Genomic DNA, 13268 nt, shown 5'->3' with positions numbered 1-13268 from the left:
AACCCAAAGATGTGCAGGTTAGGTGGATTGGCCAGGCTAAATTGCCCCTTCATTGGAAAAAAAAATAATTGGGTACTCTAAATTTATTAAAACAAAAGAACGGAGGAGGGTCTGTGCAGGCGGTCGGGGTTGAGGGTGTTGGCAACAGCGCCGCTCCTGATGGCCCCGGGTAAATACTCTGGGAGTCTAGTGGTGGTGGCAATGCGGTTGTTCTGGAGTACACCGTTTAATGATTGATTGCTAATTATCTTTCTTTTTTTACTTGGAACGTACGGGTGACATTTTGGTCTGTATACTGAAGGGGATGCTGTTTGGGGGATTGCTACTGTATTTTATTTTGTTTAGTTTCTTGTGCTGAAAATGTTTAAAATGAGGAGAATAAAAAGACTTTTTAAAAATGATGGTGTAGACTATGGGGATCTGCCAGGGCTAGCAGAGCCAGATGATGCAGGGGCAGCCGGGGCTTGAACTAGCTGCCCCTCCACCCCAAGGTGAACCCCAGGATCCGATGGGCACCGAGGGGACTCTGGGTGCCAATCCAGATCCGTCCCATGGAGTGGTGATGGTGGCCACCAGCTTCCCCCGAGTTTCACCCCTTTGATGAGGCTGCGTTTCGAAGTCAGCACACGGGCCAGGATGGCACAGCTGTGCATGTGCTGCCAAGTGCGCCAGGGCCCTCTGGCCCCAAAGGGCTCCCATCAGGGGTAGCGAAGACCACGGGACATGTTAAGAAGTTGGCTACCTCCACCTCATTGTGCACCCTTGGGAGACACCTAGAATTAACGGTAGAGCTGGGAGGGCCAGACACGTTGAAAATTACCGAGGGCACCGGGGGACTGGGCACCATCGGATTAGTGAGGAATTGTATTTCACATTGAACACCCTTGTGCACAACCATTATGACGCCGCTGTCAATTTCTTCCGCAATGTGAGATGACCTCTGATCGCTTGGCCCATCTCTCCAGGCAACTCCCCCTCCCCATAGCACCCACCCACGCTCCGCCCGTGGACATGTCCCGAGAACTGTGTCCTATCCCCTAGGTGTTTGCGAGTTGGCTGTTGCTTGTGTGGGACAAGGGTTCTCAGAACAGGTAAACGATCCAGGGTTTGGCATGGTGGTGCCACGAGTAGTTGCTTTCCCCCCCCCTCAGCGAGCACTGGGGTGGCAATCCTAGCACCACTGAGCTCTTTGCCTGTGAGCAAAGTGGCTACTCACCACCTTGGCTCCCCACAGAAGCCCTTCCGCCAGGTTCACGTTTTTCAAAAGGAGTCTTAATTGGCGCCAGCCTGACCACTTGCTGAGGAGGCCGCTGAATGACTTGGGAGGCCTTTGGATATGGGGTGGCTCTTGTTAATTGCATGGAAATTGGGCTTAAGTGGTGATTTGGTTTCTCGCCACATTATGGCGAGATCACGATTTCGCCTCAGGGAGCAGGCCGGTTGCATCATAAACTGTTTGCGCCTGGCACAGTTCTCGGTTTTGGTCTCTTCCGCTATTCATTTCACTTGAGCGACAGCTTAATGAAGCTGGAAAATTGCACCCTCTACCTATCCAGGTATCCAAGTCAGAACCGCCCAAAGTCTTCGACTGTTAACTCTTAAGAGTTGGCAAATTTTTCGAGGGTCCTTGGGAAGCAGGAGAATTGCCTATCTCAACTTCAAACTTCCTGGAAACTGGAACGTCTAATCCATTAAAGCTTCCCAAGCCATACAATAGGAATGCAGACAAAGAAATTAACTGCGCTTCAAAGAAACAAACATTTGGACAGGTAATTAAACACTTGGTTAAAGAGGTAGGTTTGAAGCAGAATCTTTAAAGAGAAGAAAAAAGCAAAGAGGAAAAGATATTTGGTGTTGAGAATTTCTAGCATTGAATCCGAGATGGCAACAGGTATGGCCATCAATGCACAGCAAGTGCAGGGTCCACAACAGGCCAAAGTCTGAGGAACACATTCCTTGGAGGATTGTAGGAGTTGCAAGGACTGCCATGGAGGGATTTGTACAAGAGGATGAGTACTTTAAAAAAAAAAAAAGGCATTGCTGCTCCAACTGCTGAGGTAGTTCAGTAAACACCAGGATGATGGAGAATAAAACTCACGAGTTAGAACACCGGTAGCAGCGTTTTGGATGCGTTCATATTTTTAGACAATGGAAGACGGGAGGGTGGTCAGGAGAGCATTGAAATGTTGAAACAGTTAAGTCTGGAAGAAGTAAATTCCTTGTACTGGTGGTAAGTGAGGGTTGAGAGGGCAGGCGAAAGGGGTTCAAGGAGAAAAGCAAATTCCTGGATCATCCTGTAATAGTGAGCAGTTCTGGCCGAGGGGAGCAGAGGCAGAAGGCAGAATTCTCCCAAGCCCCTGAAGCCAGGTTTGACGACAGGAATGGTGGAGGCCCAGAAATCAGTTTTGCAGATCGGCAAACCTGCCAGAGGCAGGTGTGATCTCAGTGATGCTGGTGGGCAAACATGCCGGTACAAAACAAGTTTGAAACAACGTGACATGCAGATGTCAGGACTCACCTGAACAATGCCTGGGGCTGCCTCTAGAGTTTGGGATGGAATATCCCTGGGCCACCAGAGCAGTGGGATGGGGGAAGCACCTGCAGGTGGACCATGCAGATTTGGTGCCATGGAGGGGATCTATCTTCCAGCTTCAGAATGCTCTTGGAGTTCCTTTTTCTTTCTCTGGCGGTCCACCTTGCGGCTCAAAATGCTCCCAGAGGTCTTTTTCAGAGGATCCATCTTCTTTCTTCAACGGTGGGTCAGTGATGTTGGACAACTTTTCAATGTAGCACCTGTACACAACACCATCCAGGCCTGCTCCACGACTGCGTACGGTGTAAAACATGTGGGTGCATAATTAATGAGATTGAGGCCAGTAGATTTAGTGCAGCGGGGAACATTACACATTCCCACCCCAGTCTCAAATGCGGATCTCAAATTCGGAGAATTCCACCTGAGTGTTTGGTGTGAAACAAACAATTCCGGCAATGGATGACTAAACCCGCTGTGTGCCAGTAATTATAAAAGCCTCCAAGGCTGATTTGGTGTACAATTAGCCTACAGATTTACAAAAAATTGATATAGGCCATTTTCAACCTCTGATTCAACTCAATGAGCTCTTTTGGATTTGTGCTCCAAAGAAGCAGAGCAAGAAAGATACATTACTCAACATCAAGATTCCGTGTAATCATCCAACCTTCATGATATCTAAAGAAGGGCTCCACACCTCCAATTCTATGTCATAGCTCCCTTAAATTTCCAAGCCCCTCCTTTTCTTGATTGACAGTTTACCTGTTTAGTTTAAAAAATGTTTATTCTGTCACAGAATGTAGGTGGCTGGATAGGCCAGCGTTTTCTGCCCATCCCCAATTGCTTGCCAGAAGAAGCTGCTGCCGTCCACATGGTGTAGGTACGCCTATAGTGCTATTAGGGAGTTACAGGATTTTGATCAAGCGACGGTGAAGGAATGGCAATGTAGTTTCAAGTCAGGATGGTGGATTTGAGGAACACAGGTAGTGGTGCTCTCATGCATTTGCTATCTTTGTCCTAGGTGGTAGATGTCATGGGTTTTGAAAGTGCTGTTGAAGAAGCCTTGATGAGTTGCTGCAGTGATCTTGTAGATGGCACACACTGTTGCTACTGTCCAGCGATGGTGCATGGAATGAATGCTTTAGGTGGTAAATGGGTGCCAATCAAGGAGACTGCTTTGTCTTAAGTGTTGCTGGAGCTGCACACAACCAGACAAGGAGAGTATTCCACCGTACTCCTGACTGGTGCCTTGTAGATGCTTATCAGGCTTGAGAGTCGAGGAGAGTTACTCGCTATAGAATTCCCAACCCCTGATGCTCTTGTTGCCACAGTATTTATATTGCTGGTCCAATCTGTTTCTGATCAATTGTAACGCTCAGTATGTTGGTAATGGGGGATTCAACAATGGTAATACCACTGAATGTCAAACGGAGATGGTTAGGTTCTCTCTTGTCGGAGATGACCATTGCCTGGTACTAGTGTAGTGCGAATGTTCCTTGCCATTTATCTTTTATAAATTGAGAGTACCCAATTCATTTTTCCAATTAAGGGGCAATTTAGCGTGGCCAATCCACCTACCCTGCACATCTTTGGGTTGTGGGAGTGAAACCCATGCAAATACGGGGAGAATGTGCAAACTTCACACTGACAGCGACCCAGTGCCGGGATCGAACCTGGGACCTCGGCGCCGTGAGGTTGCAGTGTTACTCACTGCGCCACCGTGCTGCCCCTTCCTTGCCATTTATAAGCCCAAGTCTGAATGTTGTTCAGGTTTTGTTGTATTTGGACATGGACTGTTTCAGTGTCTGAGTTGTCGTGAATGGTGAACATTGCACAGTCATCGTAGAACATCCTCACATCTGATCTTATGATAGAGGGAAGATGATTGATGAAGCAGTTGAAGATGTTTGAGGCAAGGGCACTATATTAATATGTAAAATCAGGGCAGCACGGTGGTTAGCACTGCTGCCTCATGGCACCGAGGACCTGGATTAAAACCCGGCCCCAGGTCCTGCCCATGTGGAGTTTGTACATTCTCAGTGTCTGCGTGGGTTTCACCCCCACAACCTAAAAGATGTGCTGGTGAGGTGGATTGGCTATGCTAAATTGCCCCTTAATAGGAAAAAAATAATCAGTTTTAGTTAGGTCTCTGCCAAGCTATGAAATATGGCGAAGTGTGAGAAAAGATATCCGGTATTTTTCCTAAGATTGCACACGCAAATACCAAGCTAATTTTGATAGACACCAATCAATCTCAAGTAATGTTCAATGTTTGATGAACAAGTTATCCTCCAAGTAACAGACATTCATTTAAACAAACTAGGAGCTCTGAGCTAAGACTTAGAAGCCAGTGAATGCAAGTGAGGGGTTAAGCCAGAGATAAGAATTTACCTTAAAGAGAGGACCTCGTGGTCGAGGTTCTTTGTTCCTGAATTCTTGAATCGTCTATCTGTTGTTTGTGTTTAGTGATTTCTTTTGTGCTTAATGCTTCTGCCATGTGCTCGAGTTTTTCCTGTATTGTGTGATATTTTGTTTCTAAGTTTGATTCAGTTCTTATTCAAGTGTGTACCAGTGGGTAACTAACAATAAAGTCGTATTTTGACATCACCACCCACAGTCGCTGTGGAAAGTTATTGAAGATTATTTTCACTGGGGAGTGAAACAATAACAGGAGGGCACAAATTTAAGATGGTCACCAGAGAAAAAAGCTGGGAGATTCTGTAAAACTGAGGGTATCCATAGATTCCATGGAGTGCAGAAAGAGACCAATCAGCCCAGTGAGTCCGCACCGATGCTCCGAATGAGCACCTTACCAAGACCCAATTCTCGCCTATCCCCGTAACCCCACCTAACTTTTGGACACCGAGTGGCAATTTAGCATGTCCAATCCACCTAACCTGCACATCTTTGGAGTGTGGGAAGAAACTGGAACATCCGGAAGAAACGCACATAGGCACAGGGAGAATGTGCAAACTCCACAGACATTCACCCAAGGTCGAATAGAATCCGGGACTCTGGAGATGTGAGGTAGCAGTGTTAACCACCGTTGTAACTTGTAAATTGTAACTTGGCATGACCTACTGGGAAGCAGAATCTATAATAACTGCTAAATATGAGGCAGGCAAATACTAAAAACGAAAAGTCTTGGGAATATTGGGCTGGTTTAGCTCAGTGGGCTAGACAGCTGGTTTGTGATGCAGAACGCCAGCAGCGCCGGTTCAGTTTCCATACCAGCTTACTTGAACAGGTGCCGGAATGTGGTGACTATGGCTTTTCACAGTAACTTCATACTTGTGACAATAAAAGGTTATTATTCTTATTATAAATGACTAGTTCTTTCAGAGAGATAGCACAGGTGAACAGGCCATCCTTGTTTATTAGTAGTACACAAAAGTTGAAATGATTTGGCATCCAACCTGCCATTTTGGCCTCACTGGTCCTGTTAATGCCCTCAAAACATTCTCAGCTGACGTGTTCAGCTGAACAAAGGACACCTCACTGACTGGATCAGATTGTGACTGGCAGGTGAGGTTTTTTGACTTTCTTATGCTGCTCGCGGTGTCAGAGGAAGTGCTGTGTACCTTGTTGTTGGAAAAGCTGGAAGATGTTGAGTGGTGCTGGCCATGGAGTTTGAGAGAGATGAAGTTCAGGTAGAAGAGAGGGGGAACTGTGGAAATGAGGGATGGAGGGTGGCTCACAACAGGGAACTGTACGCACCCCGAGTCAGTTTACAGGGAACACTTCTGAAGTATGCACGGTGCCAGTATCTGAACTGGTGACTGCAAGTGCCTGATTACATAATGGTGCTTCTTCATCTGACAAATGTTCTTGCTTGTAACCTTCATCATGAGGCTACACTGGCTGGCCAGCTGTCAGTTCTTGGGGAGGGTTGGACAGAGCGCTAAAAGGCCTATGGCCAAATCGTCTTCAGTTTGCACTTCTAGTCAGGTTGAGAGATAAGGGTGAATTGGGATTTGAAGGTGCATAAGACGGAAACATACCATCATCCTGGACATTATCAGCAAGGCCAGTTTCAACAGCTGTCAGTCAGTGTTGGCTCAATAATTCACTGCATTGTCATACCCAAGGGGATCAGCTTCTTTGTTCTTTTCTTGACAAATACATGGATAGGATGGGTATAGAGGGACACGGCACAAAGAAGTGCTGAGGGTTTTGGCCAAAGTTGGTATCATGACCAGTACAGGCTTGGAGGGCCGAAGAGCCTGTTCCTGCGCTGCATTGTTCTTTGTGATGCACGTGTGTCTGGTCAACTAAATTTCTTGTATTAGAATATTTTACATAGAATTGGGCAAGGAACTCATGCAGAAATTTAATATGTTTTAAGGTGTGCGAACTTGAGGATTGCAAATCAGAAACCATGGTTACTTCAATCTCTGTGGAGCTGACCTTGGTGGCTCGATCAGGCCCAGCCTCCCCAGAGTGATGGCACAGTCAAAAGTATCGCTTTCCACATTACATTTAACTAAAATCCTACAGATAATAAAAGCCCGTTAAAATGCATACTACTTTTCAGGAATCTTGAGGATGGTAGCAGAGCCCGAACTGCAATCTTTACAGTGGAGCAGTGATGACAACAGCTTGACATGCAGAGACTTTTGTTGGAAGATTAACCTAGTGTTCCTATGTCTCCATTGAGTTTGTTAAAAAAGCTGGACTTGGCCCTTCCCAATACAGTGAATGGTGTCAATCGTGGCATTCTTGGGACTTGCTGAGATAACAGAAAATGCTCTGTGACTGCATATAGCCACGGGGTTATAACGGGTAGGCGATTTCTTTTTGGAAACATCAATTAAAGGATCAGAAGTTTGTGTGGCTGAAGAAACATTTGGATAATGAGCTGCAGTCAGAGACTGCAATACAGCAGGGCAAATGAAACTGAAATGTTGCAATTAACCCCAATACCTGGGAAGGATGAAGCAGGCAGCCTCATGATATACTGTGCGATTCTTGCACTAAAGAAGTCAGAAATTTTAAGTGCATTCAGTATAACACAAATCTGAGCGCATACATTTCCAAGGATTGAGTGTTATTTTGCTAAGGATATGGTAGAGGACTTTTACACTAGTTACCATATAAATACATTTTAAAATGAATAAGTGTGTGACACTTAAATATGTTTGTTTCTTTACGACTTGACACTTTCAATTATTTGAGTAAAACTATATTTCACTTCCCAACAAGGTCCATTGAACAATTTTTCTCCATTAGTTGCACACTCCTACAAATACTGTACCCAATAAAGACAATGTACATTCATACAGTAGCATTAATTTATTTTGAGTTATTAGCATGATAAAGTTACTTGTACTTTTTATTGTTTCATTGTTCTATTGTAGAACAGTAATTTCAGTTGATGCCAATGCAAGAAGTGTTACTTGGAAATGAAACGAGCGGGAAAAGGGAGAGGAGCTTCAGTGAGAAACAGCGCAGAGAGAGGCGGACCCAGTGGGAAGGGAGCTACAGAGAGGAACTCACCATAAACAGAGTGGGGAAAAAAAGCAGTGATGTCTTACGAAAACAGCAAGTTCATTGGCTACTAGGTAATTGCTAATTTGCACTACCTATTCCAATTTACTTTCCGGTTAAAGGTATAAAGAGAAATATTTTATAGATGGGAAAGACTAAATACCAGTTGGAAATTTAAATAAAAAAACAAATTAAAAACTAATGAAATAAAATAGAGATGCATGGCCTGGTAATGTGTTGTACCTGCATGATGTGGGAGCTAATGGACCCCCATTATGTTTCGCAGAGAACACATCTGGAGCAAGTGTTTGTTGCTTGAGGAATTTCAGCTCAGAGTTGATGAGCTAGAGTCTGAGCTTCGGATGCTGTGACACATTAGGGAGGAGGAAGAATTACCTGGATGCTGTGTTTTAGGAGGTAGTCACACCCCTTAGATTAAACAGCTTGAATATGGCGTGGTCAGGGACTGGAGGGTGTAACTATGAGCGAGATACGTAGAGGAACTTTGAGGGGAAGGGGAGAAGATCCAGTTGTCGTGGTCCACACCTACACAGTTAGAACAAGGATAGAGCTTCTGCTGAAGGAATATGAGCAGCTAGGGGCTAAATGAAAAAGTAGAACCAAAAAGGTAATAGTATCCGTATTTCTACCAGAGCCACAAGCTAATTAGCCCAGGGTCAATAGAGGTAAATGCGTGGCTTAAAAGTTGGTGGGAGAGAAATGGGTTTGAATTCATGGAACATTGGCACCAGTACTGGGAAAGGACGGAGCTGTTCCGATGGGACGGTCTTTGTCTGAATCATGCTGGGATCAGAGTCCTGGCAAATCGAAAAACTAGGGCTGTAGATAGGGCTTTAAACTAACTAGTGGGCTAGGAAGTGGCAGGAATCTAACGTCATGCACAGCAGAAAAGAGGACACCTATGAGAAGGGGGGCAGTCATGCAGGACTGAGGATGTTGCACCTAAATGCGGCAGGATACAAAATAAAGGTAAATGAGCTTGTAGCGGGTACGATGTGGGCATCACAGGTTGTGGACATCACAGAGACATGGCTGCAAAGAGATCAGGACTGGGATCTAAATATCCATGGATGTGTGTCTTATCGAAAGCACAGGCAGCTGGGAAGAAGTTGCAGTGTGAATAAGAATTTGATAGCAAGAAGCGATATAGGGTCACAAGGTGTAGGATCTGTGTGGGCAGAGTTAAGGAATCTCAAAGGAAAAAATACCCTGATGGGAGACATGCACAGGCTCTCTACGAGAAGTCAGGATGTGGGGCCAAAAATAAATAGGGAGATAGAAATGGCATTTAATAAAAGTAATTTTACAATAATCATGGGGGACTCGGTCTCCACAGTGGAAAACACTAGTGGCATACCAAAACTTCAAGAGAGTCCGGGGGGGGGGGGGGGGGGGGGGGGGGGGGTAGATGTGAGTGTAATGGCCATCACTAAGGAGATGGTTTTGGGGAAACTTAAACGTCTGAAGGAAGCACCAATAACGGATGGACTGCACACCAAGGTTGTGAAGGAGATAGCGGAGGAGATTGGTGCCAATCTTTCAGGAATCACTGGGAGGCAGGAAGGATCCCAGAGGACTAGAAAATGGGTATATGTAACAACCCCTGTTTAAGAAGGGTGGGAGGCAGAAAAGGGGAAATTATAGGCTGGTTAGCCTGACTTCGGTCGTTGGTAAGATTTTAGAGTCCATTATTAAGAATGAGACCTGTAAGTGCATGGTACAATGGTTAGCACGGCTTAGTCAAGGGGAGGTCATGCCTGATAAATCTGTTAGAATACTTTGAGGCAACGAGGAAGTTAGACAAAGGAGAGCCAGTGGACGTGATCTATTTGGATTTCCAGAAGGCCTTCAACAAGGCGCCATATAGGAGGCTGCTAAAAAAGATAAGAGCTCATGGTGCTAGGGACAAGGTACTGGCATAGATAGAGGATTGGCTGACTGGCAGAAGGCAGAGAGTGGCGATGAAGGGTCTTTTTCAGGATGGCAGCCTGCGACTAATGATGTTCCACAGGGGTCAGTGTTGGGACCACAATTATTCACGATATGGCAGAACGGTAGCACAAGTGGCTTCACAGCACCAGAGTCCCAGGTTTGATTCCCCGCTGGGTCACTGCCTGTGTGGAGTCTGCACGTTCTCCCAGTGTCTGCGTGAGTTTCCTCCGGGTGCTCCGGTCTCCTCTCACAGTCCAAAGACGTGCAGGTTAGGTGGATTGGCCATGATAAATTGCCCTTATTGACCAAAAAGGTTAGGAGGGGTTATTAGGTTACGGGGATAGGGTGGAAGTGAGAGCTTAAGTTGGTCAGTGCAGACTCTATTGGCCAAATGGCCTCTATCTGCACTGTATGTTCTATGATATACATTAACAATCTGGAAGGAGAAACTGGGGGTGTTGTTGCAAAATTTGCAGATGACACAAAGATGTGTAGAGGGGCAGTGTTGAAGAAATAGGGAGGCTGCAGAAAGACTTGGACAGGCTAGGAGAGTGGGCAAAGAAGTGACAGATGGAATGCAATGTGGAAAATTAGGAGGTTATGCACTTCGGTAGGAAGGATAGAGGCACAGACTAATTTCTAAAAGGCTTTGGAAATCTGAAGCACAAAAGGACTTGGGAGTTCCAGTTCAGGATTCTCTCAAGGATAACATGCAGGTTCAGTTGGCAGTTAGGAAGGCAGATGCAGGACGGCATGGTGGCGTAGTGGTTAGCACTGCTAATTCACAGCGCTGAGGACCCGGGTTCAATCCCGGCCTCGTCACTGTAGGTGTGGAGTTTGCACATTCTCCCTGTGTTTGCATGGGTCTCACACTCACAACCCAAAAAGATGTGCAGTGTAGATGCATTGGCCACGCTAAATTGCCCCTTAATTGGAAAAAAAGAATTGGATACTCCAAATTTATAAAAAATTGAAAAAAAAATTATAAAAGGAAGGCAATGCAATTTTAGCATTCATCTCAAGAGGGCTAGAATACATGAGCAAGGATGTACTGCTGAGGCTGTATAAGGGTCTGGTCAGACCCGATTTGGAATATTGTGAGCAGTTTTGGGCCCCTTATCTAAGGAAGGATGTGCTGGCCTTGGAAAGGATCCAGAAGAGGTTCACAAGAATGATCCCTGGAATGAAGGACTTGTCATAAGAGGAAGGGTTGGGGGCTCTGGGTCATTTCTCGATGGGATGTAGGAAGGCTGAAGGGGGAGGATCTTATTGAAACCTAAAGAATACTGAGAGGCCTGGATAGAGTGGATGTGGAGAAGAGATTTCCACTAGTAGGAGAAACTAGAACCCGAGGACACAGCTTAAGGGATGATCCTTTAAAACTAAGGAGGAATTTCTTCAACTAGAGGGTGATGAATCTGTGGAACTCATTGCCGCAGAAGGCTGTGGAGGCTAAATCATCATGCAGTATCTTTTTTTAAATTTAGAGTACCCAATTCATTTTTTCCAATTTAAGGAAAAAATTAGCGTGTCCAATCGACCTACTCTGCGCCTCTTTGGGTTGTGGGGGCGAAACCCATGCAAACATGGGAAGAATGTGCAAACTCCACACGGACAGTGACTCAGAGCCGGGATTGAACCTGGGATCTCAGCGCCGTGAGGCAGCAGTGCTAACCACTGTGCCACCATGCTGCCCAGGTTCTTGATTAATAAGGGGATCAGGAGTCATGGGGAAAAGCAGGTGAATGGGGTTGTGAAACATATCAGCCATGATCGAATGGCAGAGCAGCTTCAATGGACTGAATGGCCTAATTCTGCTCCCATATCTTATGATCTTATGGAAACCTTATTGGGCCTACAATTAATCTGATGCTGTAGGTTTGGCTTTATCCAAGGGAAAATTTCTACATTATGGAATGCAATAATACAAGTGGTTACCTGGAACACTCCCATTAATCACAGTGTGAGCCATTTCTGCATCTGCTTATTCATAAATCCACAAAGACATTAGTCATGCAACCATGCATCAAGTCCAGCCAGTCATGCAATCTGGAAAGGAAGAAGAAAACATTTGTGTCAAATACATGATCATCAATATGGAGTTGGTGCAAGTTACCTCCAATTAGCGTAGCTTGTGTTTCACAGTGCATTTACACATTTTCATGCACACAACAATAATCTTTGGAACAAATAAATAGCTCCTTTGTACACAACATTTCAACCTCAAAAGTATCAGGATTACTTTCTAATAACTCTCTGGAGAAAGGCATAATCCATTTAGACAATAAAAATAAGAACAATGATAATATGTTTGATCCCTGGTGTCACGGGAGTGTCCCTTGAAGAAAGGTTTTTGTCTTATCACATGGCTTCAGTGATGCCATTTATGTGGGTGGAGCTGTGCTGTGGCTCTGAGCTTTTACTTTCGCTTTGAGTTTTGAACTACACAAATTGAAAGAAACGTCTTTCTCCAAGCTGTTCCAGACTACTTGGTAACGTAAAAGAGATAATTGCTTTCTGGAAGGAATTCAAATCTGCTGTTTGAAAAGGGGAACAGAGTATCAATAACAACAGTCTTCTACTAGTGAGAATGCAGTGTGCTGGGCCACGCCTTTGAAAAGGGGTTTCTGGTTTTACATGTATTTAGTTACTGAATTGGAACAGTTAAGGGGGAAATTCATTAAGGATTATGCACACATTACTGTAGCTGTGTGGGGACTTTATGTTTGTAATTGATAAAAATTCTTGGTGTGTGTGTGTTTATACAAATGTGAACTAAATTCTTAGAATAAAGCTTGTTTTTTTTTGATTAAAAGCACTGAAGAAGTCTGTTGAATACATTTTTAAACTGTGGCCCACAACACTGGTCTGCGTGCTATCGGCTGATTTCAGCCAGCGAGATGATTGATCATACTGATAACATTTGCTGATTGGAACAGACTCATCCTTGATGTCTGCACCCCATCCCAGGCCAAGGTATAGTCTGTCCACGATCACAGGAATGGCCATTTGGGGGAAACATCAGAAACTGCCAATGCCAGGGTCCAAGGAAACATGCATGAGGAAAATAAAATTGAGGGGGAAAAAACAAAATAGCAATTTTTAAAAACTCAGTTTTTCCGAAGTTGCCTCAGGATGGTTTACTTTCATGTCTAATTAGATAATGCTCCAGAGTGCAAAAGTTATTTCAACAACATTTTTATCCATTGAAAAACATGAAAGTTCTTAAATGGTCAAATTCAGGATAAGCTGCCAGGTTTTTCACCTTTTCGAAAGCAAATAATTGTTCAAATCTTCA

At 44.8% G+C, this 13268-nt stretch overlaps 1 protein-coding gene across 7 annotated transcripts in view; it reads right to left on the bottom strand.

Moving 5' to 3' along the window:
• kank1a (KN motif and ankyrin repeat domains 1a) overlaps nt 1–13268 on the bottom strand; it is a 441925-nt gene that overhangs the window by 121080 nt on the left and 307577 nt on the right. For all 7 annotated transcript variants that reach the window (XM_072516870.1, XM_072516869.1, XM_072516874.1 and 4 more), the window contains one exon: nt 11909–12019. In XM_072516870.1, coding sequence (XP_072372971.1) covers nt 11909–11942 — 34 coding nt within the window. In that variant the 5' untranslated portion in view covers nt 11943–12019. The remainder of the gene's footprint in view (nt 1–11908; nt 12020–13268) is intronic.

The sequence above is a fragment of the Scyliorhinus torazame genome, chromosome 9 (genome assembly GCF_047496885.1).
Source record: "Scyliorhinus torazame isolate Kashiwa2021f chromosome 9, sScyTor2.1, whole genome shotgun sequence".
Lineage (NCBI taxonomy): Eukaryota > Metazoa > Chordata > Chondrichthyes > Carcharhiniformes > Scyliorhinidae > Scyliorhinus > Scyliorhinus torazame.
The sequence above is the reverse complement of the archived record's forward strand: the minus strand, read 5'-3'. Positions and strand labels throughout refer to the sequence as shown.